The sequence below is a fragment of the Dreissena polymorpha genome, chromosome 3 (assembly GCF_020536995.1).
Source record: "Dreissena polymorpha isolate Duluth1 chromosome 3, UMN_Dpol_1.0, whole genome shotgun sequence".
Taxonomy (NCBI): domain Eukaryota; kingdom Metazoa; phylum Mollusca; class Bivalvia; order Myida; family Dreissenidae; genus Dreissena; species Dreissena polymorpha.
The window spans coordinates 103,811,146-103,835,359 of record NC_068357.1 but is presented as its reverse complement, the minus strand read 5'-3'; the positions used below and the strand labels follow the sequence as shown (position 1 = coordinate 103,835,359).

Here is a 24,214-nt window from a genome sequence, read left to right as displayed (position 1 = left end):
TTTACTTTGTTAATAGATAATTTAAAATTTTAAGATGGCGGATATTTGCAACATTCATAGAATTGTAAGAATTTCGTTAAGTAGAAGAGGTTTCTTCAGTTAATGTTCATGTCAGTGGCTGCTTACCAATCAGAAATCAATAAATAAATGAACAGGAAAAATTGGTACTGAGCCCAAATTTCCGGAATGCCAACGAAGCTATAACAATATTTGTTCTCACAGGTTCTCAAATGATCGTGCACTCAAACGAATATGTCCTTATCCCCCCCCCCTTAAAAAACTCATGGGATTTACATTCATCTCAAAATCGACCATGAACAGCTCAAATCCGGATTTCCTGAATAATCCTTTAAATTGACACAATGGGTAAGTAAAAGTTAAACAAGAGCTGTGTTTGTGAAACACAATGCCCCCACCCATATATTTGACATTTGACCTTGAAGGATAACCTTGACCTTTCACCACTTAAAAGGTGCAGCTCCATGAGATACACACACATGACAAATATAAAGTTGCTACACTGCAACTCCAATATATCACGATCCGTTATATCGCGTTGTCCAATATATCACGAATCCGCTATGACTCCCAAAAATCTGACGAGCATAATCCCCAAATAAAATGTTTTAATCTGAGAATTTGATGAATTGAAATCTGTTTCAAGCTAGTATTTTTCACTTTTTTTCACCAACTTTAATCCAACATTCATAATCCATTTTTGACGAGATTGTTTGGTTACATTGTACATCACTTTAACACCTGTGTACTGCAATAAACAATAGCCCCACTTGTCAAACATCACGGGTCATTTAGGGTAATATACCATTCTCTATTGAATTTGCTTTGAACTGCCAAAACGCACCAGTGCACACATGCATACAATTATAACTATAAATGTCACAAGTCAATACTGATCTGTGTGCGTTAGATACAGTGTAAACTACTTGCTTTTAATTTAGAGGTAAAGATCCCTCTGTTTGTCAAAATGCACTACTATTAAAACCCATGCTTTCCATGCTTTTCATGAGAATGAATGACGTCATTTTGTACATGGGTCTAATTTGTGCATCATCATGCTTTCTTAAACAATAAAACTCGGCAATGTTTTTCGGATTACAAATTTAATTATATGCATTAGAAAATACTCACATGAAATAATGTTTTGTGTTATACCAATGAATAACATATGGATATAACACATACTTGAATAAGGTAGGTAAATAGCGTGTTATGAGATTGCATAACGATGCTAATGCATACATATACATGCATACATAACCTGACAATTTATATCGCGCGCCGGATATATCACGGTCGCGATCTTTGGACCCCTTCAACGGCGATATATTGGAGTTGTAGTGTATCTTCAATATTGCAAAAGTTATGGCCAAGGCTACAGTTTTGGCACAGACACACACATACAATGACAGACAGACACACACATACAATGACAGACAGACACACACATAAAATGACAGACAGTCCAAAAACAATAAACCCCCGATCATTCGATCTGGAGGCATAAACAATTACGGGTCAAGAAAAATGGTCAAAGTGAATGTTGTTGACAAGTGACCGCTATTCTCAGATCACCACTTTTAGATGGTTGGTAAGTTGGTAGTATTGCTACGTTGTTACCCCACCCAGTCATTGGCACACAGTGTAAAAAAAGGCTGACTGCCGATAACTAAGCATAATTACATAAATAATTTCTATTAAATAATACAGAATAATGTCTTATAAATTGATTGAATTTCATAACTATTTTTAAACTAAATATATGACTTTATCAACTATATAATTGTTGTTTACTCATGCATCTTGTTCATTCAATAAATCGAACAGTTTGTATCACATTCATTGGGATGTATTTTAAAATAAAGATTGCACGTGTCATTGACGTCATGTACGAAAAAAAACAAGCGGATTCGCTGTCAAAGACAAATACGCCAAAATCTTGTTGAAAATAATTAGTTTGTTATAAAAGTTGCAAATAACTGTGTACGTTTCTTGAATAGACGATCACTAATCCTTTTAACAGACCTCCTTATAACAACACTTGCCAGCTTACCATTAGTGTTGTTTCAAACACCTTATCAGGGATAAAGATCTATAGACTTTGTCACACGCTAGTGCTGTGTGGCTATGAATGCCTCTGATAATTGCTACTAATACACTTTCTTATTGTTATGTGCACAAGTTTCGTTTGTGTTCTTTATTTTTGCAACTCGAAACGACTAACGCTTGATTATTGTTTACAGTTCCAACATGACTTTCGGACTGAAATTGGCCGCTAAGGACAACTGACCGTTATTCTCAAGTGTAATATAGAATGATTTTCATCCGGGGGAATCCAGACTGACCATTGTCTGCAATTGACCGTTATTCTAAGTGACTGATAGGTAAGTTTTGAGTGATATATATTTTGTCCTGTTTATGTGTGCAAAAATAATGCTTAATGTATTAATATTTAAACAAAAGCTATGTAGTGCATGGGGATCTTTTGGTTTTGGTATAAAGTATCATTTTAACAAAATTTGGAGTTGAAATGTTCTCTAAATTAAAATGAAACATTTGGAGTTGAAATGTTCTCTAAAATAAAATGAAATCTAAATCTACTAATTACACTACGTGAGTACTGGCACATGTGGTTTCAGAGATTTTTTTTAAGGTATTAACTATCTTTATAAATCACCTGACCCCTGGAATGTGGGAATTTTTTTACCCCAGGGGCATGATTTGAACAATCTTTGTAGAGGACCACTAAAATATGTTATGCAACATATATGAAGCCCCTGATCCTTTAGGTTCCAGAGTTTGTTTTTTTAAGTTAATATAAGTCTATACAAATTATGTGACCCCTAGGGAGTGGCCAGTGTTGACCCCTGGGTCAGATTTTAACAGTCTTTGTAAACAAATACTAGACAATGTTACACACCAAACCTCTGAGCCTGGCAATTTCAGAGGAGTTTTTTAATTTCAACTTTTAAAATCTATTTTTAGCTCAGATAACCTACATATGTAACGGACTGAAACGATTTAAACAACTTTGAAAGTGGGTCACCCAGCAATCATTCTGTGAAGTTTTGTGAAAGTCTGCCAAGAAATTTAGGGAAATGCTGTTTGAAGCAGATTGTAGAACACACGACACCAGATGCCAGAGGACCAGAAAAGCTCACCAGAACTTCGTGCTCAGGTGATGTATTAATAATCACAGTCACAATAATGTCAGAGCTTCGAGCCAAACACTACAGTTAGATTTGAATATTTACTTTTCTCTTAAGACTGGAGACTGAAAGGTCAGTTTCTATTATATATGTACACTAAATCCTGAACATTATCAAATTAAATGTGAAAATTCATTTAGGTAAACTTTTTAAATTTGCAAGCAAGGTCTGCATATAATCAACCAACTCATAACCTCCTCCAGCTTTGAGTTATTGAGCACAAAAATCGTTTTTCTATTTTGGTAACTGTGACCTTGACCTAAATTTTCAAAGTACAAAAAGGGGCACAATTCTGGTTAATTGCAGGTCAGAAATACATACCTTAGTCTGCGTTCTCGTATGATGATCCCAAAAACATGTCTTAAGTTTTTGATTGAATATCTGTAGTAATAACAGTGATATGTACTTGTTGCAAAGAAGGCCCCACCTGATCCATACAATTTTAAGTACAAAAGGGGCATATAGAGTAGAAAGTAGATAGAGGAGCAGATATAGAGATACATGTATAAAGCAGTTGTATGATAACCAGAATTAACCAGCACCTGATTGTATAAACGCTGGTAAAAGTTACTGCTCTGTAACTTTTAAACCTTAGTAAGTGTGTGGTTATTCAGGTTTAGTAACCTTTAACCAAGTGACAGTTTTTGCAGGTGACAGGTCATGTCAAAATGATAATCATTTGAGTCATTTATTTTAAAATCCCATCATTGACTCTCAAGGGCTGGACACTAATTTTGAACAGACCAAAATTAACAAACCCATAAAACAGCAGCTAATCAATGTGTCCCATAAAAGTTTTTTGGCCAGGTTGTAAAAATAACGAGAAAACAATGTCTGCATGTGTCGAAAATTGCCAACACAATTTGATGAAGACAAAATTACTTACTATAATTTCTATAAGAGTATTTCATCTGCCTTACCTCAAATCCAAACACCAACTGAACAGAGGCACCTTTAGACAGTGTACTGTAGTATGCGTAGTTTACAAAGTAAGCGTCAATCACCGAAAGAAATGTCAGCAAACCTAAAAGAACACAAATGCCAACTTGTCACAAATATGCCCCTTCAAAGGTCCGGGAAACATCTGTATAATATTAATTAACAAAATGCTGTAGTATCATTTTACAAGGTCACGAGCATAAATTAGAAGCGTTTTATGTGATGTGGGACTACTTACTTGAAAATATCCAACATAACGCCCAAAGGCTATATCTTAATATCAATTGATGGTGCTGCTAAGTTCAAGTAACACTACTCAATTTTCACTTTACGTTAAACAGTCTCAGTATGTTACCTTACATTAGTCTCACTTAATATTGACAATAAAAGTGCTCAAGAATTTTATAAACATACGTTGCCAATTTTCCAAAGTATCAAATGAATTTTGGCACAAGAGAGTATTTTAAGATTTGATGAAATATTCCCACTGAACATGTGTAAATCACCTGACATGATGTGTGCATGCTTATACTACAATCAATACACCCATGCTTTCCATGCAAATAACACGGCAATGTACATTTTGCATAATTTTTGCGCCCTTTTCATTGAGACAAAGGATCAACAGGAAATAAATTACCACTGTTTATTAGAAGCTAGAATTTGTTAACATCGCGTTAACATTAACAATCGGAATGTGTTTTGAATTACATGCGCGTTAACATTAACATTCTCGAGTGGGTTTCGGATTACAAATTTAATTATGCTCATCTTTAGATTTCAACAAAACATTAACAGCTGTTTAATTAATTCAACTATAATTTGTTAAAACGCTTTACAAGGCGAAATATGTTTGGACATAATAATGCATACAATGCACAATTTCCAAAAGGATTAATGCTGGTTGCCATCGTTAGTCTTCTAATTAACTGGCCAAGATTTCTCAGCAATTACATGTACATCATGAGTCACCTGTATGATTTAACTGCAGGTATTGCATGCCTACAAGTGCCCTTGCTCATAAAGCGCAGACTCTCATTTGTCACTATTGATTGTCCAATACAATGACGCTCCACCTTTAGGCAGACTTCAGTTGGGCAAAGCGATACAGGATCATAAATCGGCTTGAAAATTTTTTGGCGAAGTCCATGCTTTGATCTTTAAAATGGCTAGTTGCAGTTACTGCAAAAATACACTGATCAGAAAAGTTCAGACCACTGTGGACTCGAAATGTCAAGTTCCCCAGTGAGGGACGTTAAATGGCCTGTGGAAAACACTGCTGATACATGTATATGCCACCCTACAGGGGGCATAAAACCATGAAAAAAGGGGCGCACCCAATTTACATCAACTCCCTCAGGCACAGTTTTGCTGCGGTGCTGGACAGAATATCCTCAGGAAAGGGTTGCACATTAAACAGAGGTACTTAACCCAAAGAAAAATCTGTAAAAAGCATGTCTGCATTGCCACAGTTTGGAATTATACATCACTGACAAAAAGCTCACACTTACTAACAACTCTGACATGGAACAGGAAGGAAATCACGGGACTTCTCTCCATCTGAAAACACAATATTACTTCAGATTTCAACAAAATTGCAAGTAAAAGACATAGACTAGCCTTAAAGCAACACTGTATAAGACATACACTAAAGGTATTAAACAGGGTTCAAATGTTACATTGCATTTAATATCCCTGTACATTCATGATCACATTACATGTAACAGCTGTCCATTTTTTTCCCTATTTGTGTACAGTTTTTGCCTTACAAATACAAACAAGAGATGTGTTTGTCAGAAACACAATGCCCCCTAATGCGCCACTTTTTTTTTACCTTTGACCTTGAAGGATGACCTTGACCTTTCACCACTCAAAATGTGCAGCTCCATGAGATACACATGCATGCCAAATATAAAGTTGCTATGTTCAATATTTCAGAAGTTATTGCAAAACTTTACTGTAAGGTTAAAATTTTGGGACAGAATGACGGACTGACAGACAGACAGGCCAAAAACAATATGCCCCCGATCATTCGATCCGGTGGCATAAAAAGTTATGAAAATTTATGTTTTTTATTTTTTGACCTTTGACCTTGAAGATTGACCTTGACCTTTCACCACTCAAAATGTGCAGCTCCACAAGAAGTAAGTAAGAGATTGAATGTAGAAATGATTTTTATTTTTTTATTTTTTGACCTTTGACCTTGAAGGATGACCTTGAACTTTCACCACTCAAAATGTGCAGCTCCACGAGATACACATGCATGCCAAATATGAAGTTGCTGTGTTCAATATTAAAAAAGTTATGATAAACTTTAACGAAGGTTAAAGTTTTAGGAAAGAAAAATACAATGATATTTGACCATTGACATTGAAAGATGACCTTGACTTTTCACCACTCAAAATGAGCAGCTCCATAAGAAAACATGCATGATAAATATCAATTTGCTATGTTCAATATTGCAATAGTTATCAAACTTTAACTAAGGTTAAAGTTTTGGGACAGAATGACAGACAGACAGACAGGACAAAAACAATATACCCCCGATCTATCAATCCGGGGGCATAAAAAAGTTCTAGTCAAGTTTCATAAAGATTTGACTGTAAATGTGACTCCTAGAGTGACAACAATGTTTTACTATAGCCATAAAACAAACCAGAACCATTTTCAAACTCAGCCCAGTTATCATAAGAACAAATTTTCTGACCAGGTTTCATGAAGACTTGACTAAAAATGTGACTTCTAGAGTGTTAACAATTTTTTACTAAAGCCATATAAGGAAAACTACCCCGCCTCCTGGCAACCATGTTTTTCAACAGACCAGAACCATTTTTGAACTCATCAAAGTTATCATAATAACAAAATACAGGTATTTTCTCACTGAGTTTCATGAAGATCGGAAAATAAATGTGATCACTTCTAGAGTGTTAACAAGGTTTTACTATAGCCATATAAGGAAAACTGCCCGGCCCCTTGGCCGCCATGTTTCTCAACCAATCAGAACCACTTTCAAACTTGTCTAAATTATAATTAGGACACATGTTCTGACCATAGTCACCACGTTTCATGAAGCTCGGAATAAAAATGTACCTTCTCAATGTTAACAAGGTTTTACTATAGCCATACAAGGAAAACAACAGACCAGAACCATTTTCGAACTCATCCAAGATAACATTAGAACTACTGTTATGATCAAGTTTCATGAAGATTGGACAATAGTTGTGTTAACAAGGTAAATGTTGACGAATCACGACGCATGAAGGACAAAAGGTGATCACAAAAGCTCACCATGAGCATGTTATGCTGAGGTGAGCTAAAACAAGCAACATTAGCCTCCTTTCTGCAAATTGTTTTCCCTTTTGGTGGACACCTGTTGTATAGACACATATAAAATTGACAAAAAACACTCACAAAATCAACCCTGTCCTCTGCTAACCAATGGAAACATTTCAAGAATAGCAGCAAAGTGAATGCTGCCACAAAACGTGGACTGAAATCGTCTCGAAACACTGTAAATGCCAAGCACGTCTCTGTCACTGCATACCAAGACCTCTCAATCAAATGCTGGAAAAAAATCTTCATCACGTAAATAAATCACAGAGACATGGAAAAATCATAATTCACTTGACTAAATTTAAGTTTATAGGATAAATTAACTTGTTCTTTATAAGGTATGTTTATTTTCATTTACTGTCATTTCTTTCATGATTTTTTGGTACTTAGTACACTTTCGACATTAATAAAAATGTTTATACAGCAAAAGTGGTTTATTTATTATCAGTCAAGTCCTGGTAAATTCAATCAGGATTAAACAGATAAAAATGACAATATAGAGCAGACATTGTGTTCAAAATCCCTTATGCAATTATGGAAGTGATTAATTAGATTGAATTATCATTTGTTGCTGTCGAAATTCGCACAGATATCTTTGTCTGTGATGCATGTTAAGACAGATACAAATGATGTATTCCGAACAATGGCTTAAATACATTAACCAAAGAAGCTTGTTCACAGTTTGTGAAAATGGCAATTTTCAATGCAATTGCCATGAATTCCTACACAAATGCATGCATTTAATTTAAAAAAGAGGGTGATGATGGCCCTTAAGCACTCACCTGACACCAACCAGTGAAGACTTGACCGTATAAAGGGCACAAACTTGGTAAGAAAACAATAGTTTAGACCTAAATGTCCATAAATCACAGATGCCACACATTTGGCTTTTGTCTCATAACGCCGTTTAAATTAAACACCAGTGGATAAACGCGAAATTTGCCATTGATCTCTTAGTGTGATCTTGGCTTTGAGGTTAATGTGACACTTGGTCTCCGTATGCTGTATGGTAGTCTAAGTCATATATGGTTTAGTGTCTTAAAATTGAATGATGAATGAAAAAGTTACAGCCTGGACAAGCTATTTCATTTCCATATGGGACCTTTTACCTCTTAGTGTAGTGCTCCAGATAGGATTTGAAAACGCAATAGAGGATGGGATGTGTGAACAATATCGGTTATTTCACAGCATTGGACAAATCGGATTTTAAAAATGGTGTGAGGAAATAAATTGTGTTTTCTCCAGATAGGATTTGAAAAGGGCAGGGTGCTCTTTTGTCAAACCAAATAAAGACGCACATACAACAGAGGCAGGATGATCAAAATAGCTCACCAGGAGCACTGCATGCCCAAGCGAACTAATAATTCAAAGACATCTGGTCAGGCGGGTCATATAAGGATCATTTCAAGTTAGATTTTTTAATTCGGCAAGTGGTTTTGGACAATTTTGTTTTAATTTTTAACCTAGCCCCATCCCCTGGTAACCGTATTTTTAACAAATACAAATAATATAAATTTGTAAAAGGATTTATGTTCGTGGGAAATTTCACTGAAATCGACCCAGTATTGTTTAAATATATTGCTGATGACACCAACAGCAGCTGATAGTTAGAGACTGACAAATAGTTCAGCCTCTTAGTTGGGATCTTACCTCCATTTCTGCTGCTCTCAGCTGACCAAAAAAGATCTTTCTGACAAGTTTGCCCATCAAAATGACAAGTACAAATGCCTGGAGATACAGGGCCTGAAATAATTAAATAAAGAAAATTTATGTATTAATTAAAAAAGTAAGACAAATTACAGTAGCAATAGATAGACAGAGAAAAACTTTGACAGTTTTGAAAGCAATACAGTATTAAGGCATTACTTTATATTGCACTTTATCTGTACATGTTCAATGTTTTATAATCAAATCAATAGTAAATTTGTCAAAACAATATTAAGTTAATCTAATTGACACAACATGGTTTTACAAAATACAACACAAGGCAGATTTGGCGGATAATCACCAAGCACTGCTGATCATCCATATCCGTCACGACGTTATTGACGTGAATGACGTTACACAGACATTTCTTCATGTATTCCATGACGATGCAAAATTTGTCGGCTTCACAAAAATGAGAAAAAAAGTGCCAAGGAATAATTAATGTGAAGACTTGCCAGGGCTTTTTTTCCTTCTGTGAGAATGGCAGTTTTTCACAATTTTGGGAAATTTGCGATTTAAAGGGGCCTTTTCACAGATTTTGGCATATTTTGAAGTTTGTCATTAAATGCTTTATATTGATAAATGTAAACATTGGATATTAAAAGCTCCAGTAAAAAAAACAAAAATAAAATTTAAAACAAGATGCGTTTGTGAAACACAATGTCCCCCTATATGACGTTTGACTTTGAAGGATGACCTTTACCTTGTGAAGGATGACCTTGACCTTGACCTTTCACCACTCAAAATGTGCAGCTCCATGAGATACACATGCATGCCAAATATCAAGTTGCTATATTCAATATTGCAAAAGTATTCATAAAATAAGCGATTTGGGCCACATATATTTGACCTCTGACCTTGAAGGATGACCTTGACCTTGACCTTTCACCACTCAAAATGTGCAGCTCCATGAGATGCACATGCATGCCAAATATCAAGTTGCTATCTTCAATATTGCAAAAGTATTTATAAAATAAGCGATTTGGGCCACATATATTTGACCTCTGACATTGAAGGATGACCTTGACCTTTCACCACTCAAAATGTGCAGCTCCATGAGATACACATGCATGCCAAATATCAAGTTGCTATCTTCAATATTGCAAAAGTATTCATAAAATGAGCGATTTTGGCCATATATATTTGACCTCTGACCTTGACCTTTCACCACTGAAATTGTGCAGCTTCATGAGATACACATGCATGCCAAATATGAAGTTGCTATCTTCAATATAGCAAAAGTTATTGCAAAATGTTAAAGTTGGCGCAAACAGACAGACCAACAGACAGACCAACAGACAGACCAACAAACCAACAGACAGGGCAAAAACAATATGTCCCCCACTACTATAGTGGGGGACATAAAAAGGAAAAAAAAGTAGCCGGTACCAGGACTCGAACTAGTGACCCCCGGAGTCCTGGAATTAGTCTGAAGTAAAAACGCATTAGCCCTCTAGGCTATTCCACCGGGTATACACAGTTTAAGTATTTTATACCTTATATAAGCAATCTTCGTAGTTTCGTAAATTTAAACGACAACAACAGAACTCTCCAAATTATTCATCGTTTCGCGTTGCAACGCTTTATAATTTTTAGGTTTTCAAATCATCAAAAGATACATATAATGGCTATATTGGACTAAGGTAAATGTTCAGTAATACTGCTTCCTCACAAATATCATAACTAAAACGAAAATTTGCAAATCTGACACAACTTTTTTCAATTTTGTCAATTTACCAAACCGTGAAAAGATCCCTTTAAATATTGACAATTTCAAGAAGTTTGCAACTCAAAATTACACAATTTCAATAAGTTTGCAACTCTAGTTTTCACAATTTTAGATAGTTCACGACTCATTTTTTTCACAAAATGGAGGGGGGGCCAAGGCTGCTTCACGAAAACAGGAAAAAAAGCCCTGCTTGGTGTTAAATGTAAATAAAGCTGTGTCTGAATTCAGGTCAGTTTTTCTCCAATTAATTAAACAAGTGCTTTGTCACAAACGTGACGAATACCCCCACATGCTGCATTGACACAGAATATTTTGCATGTTGTCTTCAAAAAAAACAACAGCAGACACCATGCTCAATTTTTAAAATGCACTAAGTGACCCCGTGACCTAGTTTTTGACCCGGCATGGCCCATGTTCGAACTTGACCTACACATCATCTAGATACAACTTCAGACCAAGTGTGGTGAAGATTGGATGTAAACTACTTGAATTAGAGAACGGACACCATGTGCAATGTTTAAAACCCACTAAGTGACCCCATGACCTAGTTTTTGACCTGCCATGACCAATGTTCGAACTTGGCCTAGACATCATCTAGATACAACTTCTGACCAAGTTTGGTGAAGATCGGATGAAAACTACTTGAATTAGAGAGCGGACAACATGCTCAATGTTTAAAATGCACTTAGTGACCCCGTGACCTAGTTTTTAACCCGGCATGACCCATATTCGAACTTCACCTAGACATCATCTAGATACAAAATCTGACCAAGTTTGGTGAAGATTGGATGAAAACTACTTGAATTAGAGAGCGGACACTTAATACCGACCAACCGACAGACAAGCTCACTCCTATATACCCCCCTAAACTTCGTTTGTGGGGGTATAATTAACTTTCCAGGCGTTGACCTAGAGTCAAGTTTCTAATGAAGCCAGACACAAAGCCACTAAATAATGCCATATTTGGAGAACCAATAACCAAAGAAAATAAAGTCAAAACTGACCTAGCCGTCAACTGAGAACAACATTCAACTTCAGACAAACGGTCAGTCTGGACTTTCCCCGACAAAAATTACTCTATATTACACTTGAGAACACGACTATTGCCAAGCAATATATGTCCCCTACCGGCTCCACCATTGTCAGATTTTTTTGATTTTTTTATATTTGTTGCCATAGCAACCAGAATTTTGACGTAGGAACAAAATGAAATGATTTGCATAATGTCAATATTGTTTCAAGTTTCATGAAAAAATATGAAGAACTTTGAAAGTTATCGCAGGATCCAGAAAAAAACACCATTTTCAGCAGTATTTCTAGTCTATTTGTTGCCATTGCAACCAGAATTTTTGACGTAGGAACAAAATGAAATGACGTGCATAATGTCCATATTGCCATCTATCCATTTTTCAAGTTTCATGAAAAAATATTAAGAACTTTAAAAGTTATCGCAGGATCCAGAAAAGTGTGACAGACTGACGGACACACAGAGCGCAAACCATAAGTCCCCTCCGGTGAAACCGGTAGGGGACTAATAACAGTCAACTATCCATAATGGGCAACAGCCAGTATTTATGATTTTATCACTCTGAAAGTTATTTTTGAACTGAGAATAATGGTCACATGTGAGTCATTTCGAGCTGCGAAAAGTAAAAACACAAATCATTGTTGTCTCTTTTTTTTGATGTAGTATTAGCATATATTATGCCTCTATCTTGGGGGTAAAGAAAGTGATGGTGGTAACTGCATTTGATATTATAAAAGCGGCCTGCTGCAAGAAAACAAATAATAGTGTGTTGCAGTGTTTTTTTCCCACATTTTGGGAATGAGACTAGATCCTTTTGGATTGGGAAAATTCGCTGCATTTTAACTAAAATTGGGAATTAGTGTTGTTGCTGTTTTGCTAAAAAATGGTTCTTAATTAATTGAGAGTTCAAGTATTTTCAGTATTATATTATAATGGTTGAACTTATATAGCTGGATGGGAGATGAATTTTTTTTTGGAAACCTTCAATTGGGAGTTTTTGGAAAAAATATGCATGAATTCTGCTGTGATAAAAAGTACCACAAAAAGATATAGTCTGCATTTTTAAACAGAATTTTTGCTTGAACAGTAAGCGAAGAGAACATTTTAATGAACTGGTGTAATACAGGTATATAACATTTATTGCTTTACACTTGCACATCTTTATTACACTATTGATCCCGTAATGGTAACTCAACTGTACTACAGTCGGTCGGGTAGTTCCAGATCGCTAGCGCAAATAATGGTGTTAATATTTTTAAAAGAAAGCAATTGCTTTCAAAATACTTGGATTGTTGAGGCAAAATATTTTATCTTTCAGGCCATATTCAGGGTACGCCAAAACTTGAAAAATCTGTCAGTCATTCGGACTGACAGACTTGAATTTTTTGTCAGTCCGAAACAGTTTCTGTCAGTCCCACTGTCCGACTAAACTATAACAGCAAATCACAACAAAAGAAGTACCTTTTAGATGTTTATTGGTTTTGATCACATTAGAAAACAATAAAATCATGTCCAATGTTGATATCATTAAACAATTATTATATTAATAATAAACCACATATAAACCAAAGGCATACTTTTTAGACTTCTTTTTGTCAAACTGTTTTTTAGCCTCCACAGCTCTACAAATCCGTCTTCTTGAAAAGTTAGGGTGATATCCAATCAAGTTTGACTTAAATGCACACACACATTCACACTACTTTGGATGACTTCAATTTCTGTTTATTAGCCAATTCACAATGTCTAAAACAACACCTATTGTTAAAATATTTTCTCTTAGCTGAGGTGGTTGATTTCCAGGTTCAATTAAATGAATGTATTTCACACCTATTTCTTGATAGAAAGGCCCATGATAATTCATTCGTGTTGTCTGAAATAACACAAAACATATTGCTACAAACTATCAACAACAAATCAACACATAAATATCCCTATGTCCGAATTTTAAAATATCCAAAATATAGTACACAGGGTGAAAAATCTAATTTTTATTTCAGAAATTGTTGGTATGTAAATTAAAATATATCCTTCCCAGAACAATATAATAATGAAACTATTTAACAGAAATGCTCACAAATGCCTGTTGAAACAAGTTTTAATGCGGTTTTTGTAGTGGAGAAATACATGGAACAAAAAAAAATGGCGGACGCACTCGGTTGCTTTTTTTTACCAAAGACAATTGATTTTGAACTCGGATGTGATAGTCAATTCTAATCCAACTTTAAACATAAAAAATGGCGGACGCACTCGGTTGCTTTTTTTAACAAAGATCATTGATTTTGAACTCGGATGTGATAGTCAATTCTAATCCAACTTTAAACATCAAAATGAAGGTAGGAAAAAAAGGATTTTGACAGAAGTCGAACAAAAAGCATTTACCTTCTATTAATCCAATAGCACATTATACAATTTGAGTGATCTTTTTGAAACCATTTTTCATCCGATTGTGTCGGTCAGTCGGACCGATTATCTTAAATCACTTGTCGGTCCTGAGAAAAATTTGCCGGTCAGGACCGGCGGACCGACGGTTTTGGCGAACCCTGCATATTAATTTATTAATACTTACCAATACATTTCTGATGCCAATATGAACTTATTCACTTGCATTAAGTCGGCTAGTTCTGAATCGAGTGTGGTAATTTTGGATCACTCGGACTATTGGGAAGATGTAGGTCAGGGATTATCTCAAAACTTATTTTGACTGTCAACAATTATTTTGACTGTCCGAACAAATGATGCATGTATTAAATAAAACATCAGATAGGTTCGTTTGTTTCAGTTTAATAACTGTCTGACAATTTAAAAACATCATAGTGTGTGTGGATGTACACAGGAGAATAAAGCTGTTGGAAAGTATTTATGTTTTGATTTGAAATGGATTCCTCTGTATTATTGGTTATATAAAACAAACACAAATACTCAATACAAGCAATTTATTGATAAACTCAAGATATCTTCTTAGGAAATAACATAATATGATAACATTTAACAACAATAGAATCACAATGTACAAGAATGTACAAACTGTATGAAAATATGACATATATGCTTATGACTAGAACATTTTATGTATGGCTAGAAAATATTTTTATAACTAAGGTCCTAAAAAATACAGAACTTTATATAAATGTATTTATAACAAGAGATATGTTTGTCAGGAACAATGTCCCCTATTGCGGTGCTTTGATTTTTTATCTTTAGGCAGGTACAGATAATTATCTCCCTTTAAAGCTTATTACTTCCTTGGATTAGCTTTTTTGAACTTGAATGATGACCTTGACCTTTCACCACTCAAAATGTGCAGCTCCATGAGATACACATGCATGCCAAATATCAAGTTTTTATCTTAAATATTGCAAAAGTTATCAAAAAAACTTTAACTAAGGTTAAAGTTTTGGGACAGAATGACAGACAGGCCAAAAACAACATGCCACGATCATTCGATCCGGGGGCATAAAAATGACAACTGAACATAAACAAGTATCTCTGGAATGCATTTGCTAATAAAAGGATCACAATAATGTCAAATATATAAAAGCATCCATAAAAAGTATAACATAAACCAGTGCCTCTGGAATAAATTTGCTAAAGAAATGGAAAACAATACTAGATATCAAGTTACTTTTTTGGTAAATAACATAGTATGATAACATGTAACAATAATAGGATCACAATAATGTAAAAACAAGAGCACCGCCTTGCGGGTGCAGACCGCTCATCTATTTTCTTTTTAAAGGTGAAGGGACTCTCATTTTCAATCACAAAGGAGGGAGGAGTGGAGTGAAGAGGGGTGTATAGTGTGGGGTTGTGGACATTTATTACATTATCTTCCAAAAAAGCGAAAAAAAAAAAAAAATAAAAAAATCGGGGGGGGGGGGGGGGGGGGGGGGGGGGGTGCGATGGTTGGACGGTATTTCAAACATAACCGTTTTAAAAAAAAAATGGGGGGGGGGGGGGGTATAGTGTGAGGGTGTGGTGATAATTTGTGAGATGATCTTAAAAAAAAAAAAAAAAAAAAAAAAAATCAAAAAAAAAATTGGGGGGGGGGTGGTGGGGTGGGGGGGGGGGTGGGGGTATAGTGTGAGGGTGTGGTGGTCATTTGTGAGATGATCTTAAAAAAAAAAAAAAAAATAGGGGGGGGGGAGGGGGGAGGGGGGGGGAGGGGGGGGAGGGCACAGGGGATGGTTTGGGTGAAGTCTATTGTGGTATGTCAGGTAAGAGTAGTTTCATCAAAGTATCAATCAAATCTAATCATAAATAAAGAAGTTATGGCAATTTTAGCAAAATTTAATAATTTGACCTTGAGAGTCAAGGTCATTCAAAGGTCAAAGTAAAATTCAAGTTGCCAGGTACAGTAACCTCATGATAGCATGTAAGTATTTGAAGTTTGAAAGCAATAGCCTTGATACTTCGAGTGGATCTAAACACAAAATTTAACCATATATTAAAAGTTACTAAGTCAAACAAGGGCCATAATTCCGTAACAATGACAACCAGAGTTATGCAACTTGTCCTTTTACTGTACCCTTATGATAGTTTGTGAGTGTTCCAAGTATGAAAGCAATATCTATGATACTTTAGGGGTAAAGTGGACCAAAACATAAATCTTAACCAAATTTTCAATTTTCTAAGTATAAAGGGCCCATAATTCCGTCCAAATGCCAGTCAGAGTTACATAACTTTGCCTGCACCGTCCCCTTATGATAGTTCATAAATCTTGCAAGTATGAAAGCAATAGCTTTGATACTGTAGGAATAAAGTGGACCTAAACACAAAACTTAATCAAATTTTCAATTTTCTAAGTATAAAAAGGGCACATAATTCTGTCAAAATGCCAGTCAGAGTTACATTACTTTGCCTGCACAGTCCCCTTATGATAGTTAGTAAGTGTTGCAAGTATGAAAGCAATAGCTTTGATGCTTAAGGAATAAAATGGACCTAAACACAAAACTTAACCAAAATTGTCAATTTTCTAAGTATAAAAAGGGCACATAATTCTGTCAAAATGCATGCCAGAGTTATCTAACTTTGCCTGCCCAGTCCCCTCATGATAGTAAGTAAGTGTACCAAGTTTGAATGCAATAGCATTGATACTTACTGAGAAAAGTGGAACTAAACGCAAAACTTAACCAAAATTTTCAATTTTTTAAGTATAAAAAGGGCACATAATTCTGTCAAAATGCACGCCAGAGTTATCTAACTTTGCCTGCCCAGTCCCCTCATGATAGTAAGTAAGTGTACCAAGTTTGAATGCAATAGCATTGATACTTTCTGAGAAAAGTGGACCTAAACGCAAAACTTAACCGGACGCCGACGCCAACGCCAACGCCAACGCCGACGCCGACGCCAAGGTGATGACAATAGCTCATAATTTTTTTTCAAAAAATAGATGAGCTAATAATGTAATAAAAGTATCCAAAAAAACAAAACATGAACCAGTACCTCTGGGATAAAAATGGTAAAGAAATGGAAGACAATACTAGATATCTAGTTAAATTTTTGGTAAATAACATATTATGGCAACATTTAACAATAGGATAACAATAGTATCCGCTTCAGCCTCTTTGCCAATGACTGTGCAGAGCACCCGTGCTTTTTAGAACCCATCAGTCCAACTTGACAATTATCTGAAAAGCAAAATCACAGCATTAATACACATTAAAAATAGGATAAATATTTAAAATATTACCAATCTCCTTACAGCACTAGTAACATCTTACCATTATTTATTAATCCATATATTTTTCTATAGTACAGTTTTTAGCACTCCGCTGGTTTTTTATTATTCCGCTATTATACCTTTAAATGTTATAACTTATTACTAAACACATAAATATACAAACAAACCAAGATGCATTCATCAAATACTTACTGTTTGTGTTAGCCTTGATCTTGTGACTAAGACCTAATGCCTCATAACTGGTATGCATAATAGATCTCAATCAGATGCAAGAACATGTAAAGTTTGGAGAACCAGGTGCAAAAAGTTTCATTTTATGAGCAATGTTTAAGTTTTAGGGCAGAAAGACAGACAGAATAAACAAAATTCAATCTTATTCTCTGTATTTCTCGACATTGAAGACACAAAATAGTATTATAATTTAATAATTCGAATGAAACATTATATCAAATTTATGACAAACTAGGCACTTTTCCTTTCATATATATATACAAAAACTTTTGTGGTAGCTAGAGCTTTAAAATATAACTAACACAGTATTTAAACAATAATAATCTGTTTTGAGATTTTCCCCAATTAGCTGATCCGCAACTGACATGTACACGAGGTGCAATTTCCATGCTTTTATTTCCATAAATCATAAACATATACTAAAAGCACTCCCAGGAATTTAAATATAATAATAAATCATACATGCCATACGTCCCGGATTGTCCGGGACAGTCCCGGAAATGAAGAACTTGTCCCGCTGTCCCGGAAATCTGTCAAATGTCCCGGAATTTACAAAATCCATATATACATGTACCTTATCTTAGGCTTAACTGCACCTCGAATCTGTGTATATCTGCAGCGTCTCCATGACAATGCCAACCCGAATAGGCAGACTACGCTACGTGTCAAAATCGATCAATTAACAGGGGTCCTGTTATCATATCGATTGTCTCACGTTCGCGGTCAAACCGAAAAGGCGGCATTGTTTAATGTGGTTGTTAATTGACTTTAATCTACTACGTCATTATTTCCCGCTGCGTAAGGGCAAAGGATAGTTGTTCACACATCTGAAGTCCAACATCGCTGAGTAAAAATTAAAAGCAGTTTATGTTCGCACGTTTAACCGACAAAGAAGTTGAGTAAAAAAGTAAGCATATAAAAACGTCATACTCACTAGGTTTATTTTTGTCTTGTTCTAAACCCCCAGTAAACATAACGTTAAAAATAATAAATGAATTTGAATTTCCTTCGCAATGTCAGAACACGCAGCAGATTCGTCCACTTGTCCCAGCAGCAAACTACGCGTTACACACCGGTCTTAATAACAATAACGCAGTGACGTCACAATCTATGTTTAGAACGCTTACACTGAAAACACGTGGCTTGTATCTAGTAACGGAAGTAGTAATGTTTAATTTGACGTTAATAGATCAAGTGTGTTTCGGATAGGCTTTCTAACTTTTGCAATTAACGATGCGAAACAAAAAAAAAATGTACAAAAAATGCATATGTCTATAAATATCGCTACATTTTATACATGTCCCGGAAAATCGGCAAAAGTCCCGGACAATTTAACTCAATGTCCCGGAATTGGTCTGAAAAATTATGGCATGTATGAATAAATAAACAAATTTATACCAAATGTACAAGCATTTACCAAGGAAATGTGCTTCTAAATCGTCTTTTAACTGTTGACGCGTGTTATAGACAGACGGTGCGACAGTAAAATGACACGACTGTGATACACTGTAACTCCAATATAACGCAGATGACGAGGTCCAAGCCACGCAACAGCGTTATAAACGGACAGCGTTATAAGTTTTGAGCTTATTTATTTAAGAGGGCTATAAAAACAGGTAAAGTATAGCCTATAATGTAGGTCCTGTGTATTGTCATGCTGTGTTGTCATCCGCAAATACATGCACATAAACCGAATCGAACGATAACAGTATACATACCGCTTTTTTAATGTGCACATTTATCCGATAATCCAAAATAATTACAACATCACTTACGAAAAAATAATGTTAAACATTTATGACAAGAAATATGTTTACGAAGTTCGTAAACAAATTCATATGCCTACGCCATTTTTTAGAAAAATTAGTACAGTGCATTATGGGACACAGCTTTCATTGGACGAGCGAATTTAAATTTAGATTGAATGCAATACAATACATATACAAAGAAATATTTTATTGCGTCATACGCAGCATGTAAAAAACGTGCTTTCCGTGGACTTTCCGATAATGGGAACAAATTTAAGTGCATCTCTGTTAACTATTACACTGCGTTAGCATGTAAATAAAACGCAGGATTTTTACATTTCTTTTTTGTATACGTACTGAAACATTAAACAAACAAACAGGTATTTTTATTTATCAAGCATGTGTAGCATATAATAAAAGATAACACACTTAGTTTATACAATGAAATACCATACACGATAAATACAAAACATAAACAGGTAATCGTTTTAAATAACTTTAATTTGATAATTATTCCGCTTGCACTTGCCTTATTGAAATTAGCACACTGAACCGCTCTGATAGGGAATACATGTAATAAACACGGACTCGCGAGTTTTCACACCTTTATTGACATTACACAACAGATTAACACCAATTAACTGTCGAGTGTCGTTCAACCTCTTATCGATTAAATTCAGTTAAACGGACAGATAAAGCAATCAAGCTGTGATCGACGGCTTCTTTAAATTTTCTGAAAATACATGGAAGTTGCATAACATGGATTTGAATCAGAAATGGAAGGTTGGAGAAAAAACGGGATCCAAGGACCCCCCGCGTTATATTGGACACAGCGTTATAACGGACCGCACTATATTGGAGTTACAGTGTAGTTACCAAAGTGTGATTTTCAAAGAAAACACCGTTGAAATAAGAAGCAAAACTGTGTTATTGCTTGAAATTGATCACATTTTCCAAAAATCACAGTTATATTGTAGTCTTATTTATAAGAAGCGCAAAGAATTAAGAGATACTTTTTATATGGGCTAAATTCTTTGGAGCGTCTTATCGGGGAAAAGTCAAAAATGTGTTGGAAACCAGAAAGTTTAAATTTTCATCGATTTGCATTAAATTGCAAAATAACATTACCAACTCATTCAGTTTTAGTTCAGAAGTCCATTTTTACCTCAAATATGGTCGAATTGAAGTTGGAAAGGCATAAATTCTTCAGTTAAACTTCTGCTTAAATCGCAAACCAATCACTGACCTGTAGCCATGTCATGAAACTGATTTGAATATGAACCAATCAGAAGAAGGCATTATGGTGTAACGTGTACGCGTTATTTTATTTAACATGAGCTTTTAACACCGACTTTTACCTAACTAGATCTAGTATGCTAATCTTTGTCTATTTAATAAGCATATGTTCAAAACAGATATGGTGCAGTTTCTATTCACTGTTCTAAGTTTCAGCAAGTTTTTATGCATGTCTTTTTCGCACCTCTGTCTGTGTTGTTTTATTTACTTACATCCTACGTTACATAGGAGGACGGTACACTGTACGATCTGTATCAAAATTATTTGTGTACAGTATAAAAATAAAAGATGTAATTTATTTCAGAACTTTTTAATTGTCAATTTAGAAAAAAAACAATGCTTAATTAATCCAGAAAAGTATAACATCGGTTTACTATGTAACGCTCTGCACCACAACAGACGAACGCAAACTGTATTTTACGCTGTTTATTCTCCCACTTTAAACCAGATGCTTTACATCGAGGTCGTGTTATCGATTTATATCTACACAGCGAGCGATTCGAGAGATATTGAAAAATTGAATAGTGGTTGGATTTAAATTGATCAGGCGTGCAAAATTCAAAGTGTCATTACATAATTTCTACAGAACATTATCGAGAAATGAATTATCTACACAGGTATGTAAATATTATTGCAATCCGTTGATATTAAGCAGAGCTCCAGATAAGGTTTTGTGAAATTCTTAAATTACTACCAGATTTTCAAAAAGAATTCTTAACTCTGAAATTTTATTCTCAACATTACTACTAAGTTTTGGAAAATAATTCTTATTTTTTCTAAATGACCTAAAAATAAATAATAATGGTTATTTTCATGCAACAAAAGCAAAATAAACATACTAGCAACTTTATTTATACGAGTTCAACAGTGTCTTTTCAGTATTATACAATTTTATTTTTCAAATACCTTCATATGCCCAAACTGTGCTTAGATTGCATGCCTTAGATGAATTTTTACATATTTCACAATTAAAACGGGTATCCCCTTCAATCTTTTCAACGATTAGCCACGGGACTTGTCCCTTCCACTCGTTCAATGTTTTTTTTTGTGTTTAAGTTTGGACCCGTCGTGTCGCGTTTATGTTTAGCTTTTCCGACTGTGTCGGCAACTGAACATACAACATCGTATAAGATCTTTTCTATAATGTCTTTCTAAACATTTAACTTCGGCTCACTTTGCGTACAATATGTAAAAAGCGTGTTTTTGGACGCTTTGCAGTTTTTTAGGACGCTCTCTGGGCGCCGCCATTGTTTCTTGACAGATAGACTGTATACGCCGCTTTTATTGGAAAAATTCGCTTTGTTAAACAAACCTGATAACCATTCTATATAAGCACCGCAAAGATCTTTAATACGCAAAGAACTCAATAAAAATCGATACGAACCGATGTAAAAATAATATTCGTAACTTGATTTTGTAATTCTTAATGGTACGACAAGATTTTAAAATAAATACATAACAGACTTGAAAATAATTCGTAATTACGAAAATACGACCCTTATCTGGAGCTCTGATTAAGTGTCTTATATCGGGGCTTGAATGTTGCGCACCAATATAGACAAAGAACGAAAAATTCCCACCATTAATTAATTTTCTTTCCCCCTTTGTACGCTACAAATATTACCCATATAAAAAGTAGATTAATATTTAAGAGCGTCAAAAATTTGGACTAAGTTATCCTCGAGTCTTGTAAATTCGTGATAGTTAAATGAATTTGGCCATAATAACAATAAACAACAGATAACATGATTAAAATTTCTTTACCTGCAAAAAGTATTCCAATTTCCTTTTATTCCTCGTAAGATGCAAGTTATAATTCCTATTGTCCATCAACAAACGAAGGAAATTCCGAAGTCATGTTTAAAATATGGCGGCCGGTGACGTAGTACACAATTTCGTGACCTCTGACCTACGCATAATTTAACACTGAAGAGGCACAGTAAAACAGGCCAAATAAAAGTAATTAATAGTTTTTGTACACTTGATATATTTAGTAATGGAATGGGATGAGCTTCGTTGAGAAAAACATTTAAAAACTGTAACAACATATCAATAGCTTGAAACTATTATAAATTGAATGGGAAATTAAATGTTAACAATGTTTGCAACAATGACCATTCACAAATCCCCAACAGTTTTTATTCTTCATGGTGAGCAGGGGTGGCGAAATCAAATGTCCGAGTTGCCCGAGTCGTACATTTGCTTGTCTGGGCAACTTACTTTTTTCAATTAAGTTGTCCGTGGACAACAAGTTTTTTAAAAGTCGCGTACAGGTATACAAAAATAATCGTATTAAAGCCGTAATTAAGTTTTACAAAACCGGATGTTGACACGCGATTACATTGTCAGTGCTATTTGCGGAGCAATCAAGCACTATGCAAACATATTATAATAACAAGGGCTGTTTGTAAAACATGCATTCCCCCCATATGGGCTGTCCATTGTAGTGGCAGCCATTGTGTGAGCACGATTTTTGTCACTGTGACCTTGACCTTTGACCTAGTGACCTGAAAATCAATAGGAGTCATCTGCGAGTCACGATCAATGTACCTATGAAGTGTCATGATCCTAGGCAAAAGCGTTCTTGAGTTATCATCCGAAAATCATTTTACTATTTCGGGTCACCGTGACCTTGACCTTTGACCTTGTGACCTCAAAATCAATAGGGGTCATCTGCGAGTCATGATCAATCTACCTATGAAGTTTCATGATCCTAGGCAAAAGCGTTCTTGAGTTATCATCCGAAAACCATTTTACTATTTCAGGTCACCGTGACCTTGACCTTTGACCTAGTGACCTCAAAAACAATAGGGGTCATCTGCAAGTCATGATCAATCTACCTATGAAGTTTCATGATCCTAGGCGTATGCGTTCTTGAGTTATCATCCGGAAACCATTTTACTATTTCGGGTCACCGTGACCTTGACCTAGTGACCTCAAAATTGATAGGGGTCATCTGCGAGTCATGATCAATCTACCCATGAAGTTTCATGATCCTAGGCGTATGCGTTCTTGAGTTATCATCCGGAAACCATTTTACTATTTCGGGTCACTGTGACCTTGACCTTTGACCTAGTGACCTCAAAATTGATAGGGGTCATCTGCAAGTCATGATCAATCTACCCATGAAGTTTCATGATCCTAGGCGTATGCGTTCTTGAGTTATCATCCGGAAACCATTTTACTATTTCGGGTCACCGTGACCTTGACCTTTGACCTAGTGACCTCAAAATCAATAGGGGTCATCTGCGAGTCATGATCAATCTACCCATGAAGTTTCATGATCCTAAGCGTATG

At 35.3% G+C, this 24,214-nt stretch overlaps 2 protein-coding genes across 10 annotated transcripts in view; both read right to left on the bottom strand.

Annotated features, from left to right (window-relative positions):
* LOC127872898 (E3 ubiquitin-protein ligase synoviolin B-like) overlaps positions 1–24,214 on the bottom strand; it is an 82,928-nt gene that overhangs the window by 54,918 nt on the left and 3,796 nt on the right. For both annotated transcript variants that reach the window (XM_052416396.1, XM_052416397.1), the window contains exons 2-5: positions 9,150–9,242; positions 7,578–7,730; positions 5,678–5,726; positions 4,148–4,251 (exon numbers count right to left, since the gene is read on the bottom strand). In XM_052416396.1, the coding sequence (XP_052272356.1) occupies positions 4,148–4,251; positions 5,678–5,726; positions 7,578–7,730; positions 9,150–9,242 (399 nt within the window). The remainder of the gene's footprint in view (positions 1–4,147; positions 4,252–5,677; positions 5,727–7,577; positions 7,731–9,149; positions 9,243–24,214) is intronic.
* LOC127872901 (uncharacterized) overlaps positions 1–24,214 on the bottom strand; it is a 146,225-nt gene that overhangs the window by 118,954 nt on the left and 3,057 nt on the right. For 3 of the 8 annotated variants that reach the window (XM_052416400.1, XM_052416402.1, XM_052416404.1), the window contains exons 2-3: positions 23,983–24,142; positions 23,570–23,844 (exon numbers count right to left, since the gene is read on the bottom strand). The gene's annotated coding sequence lies outside the window, so the exon portion shown is untranslated. Of the gene's footprint in view, positions 1–23,569; positions 24,143–24,214 lie in introns of all 8 variants that reach the window. The other 5 variants (XM_052416406.1, XM_052416408.1, XM_052416407.1 and 2 more) reach the window with 4 other exon arrangements.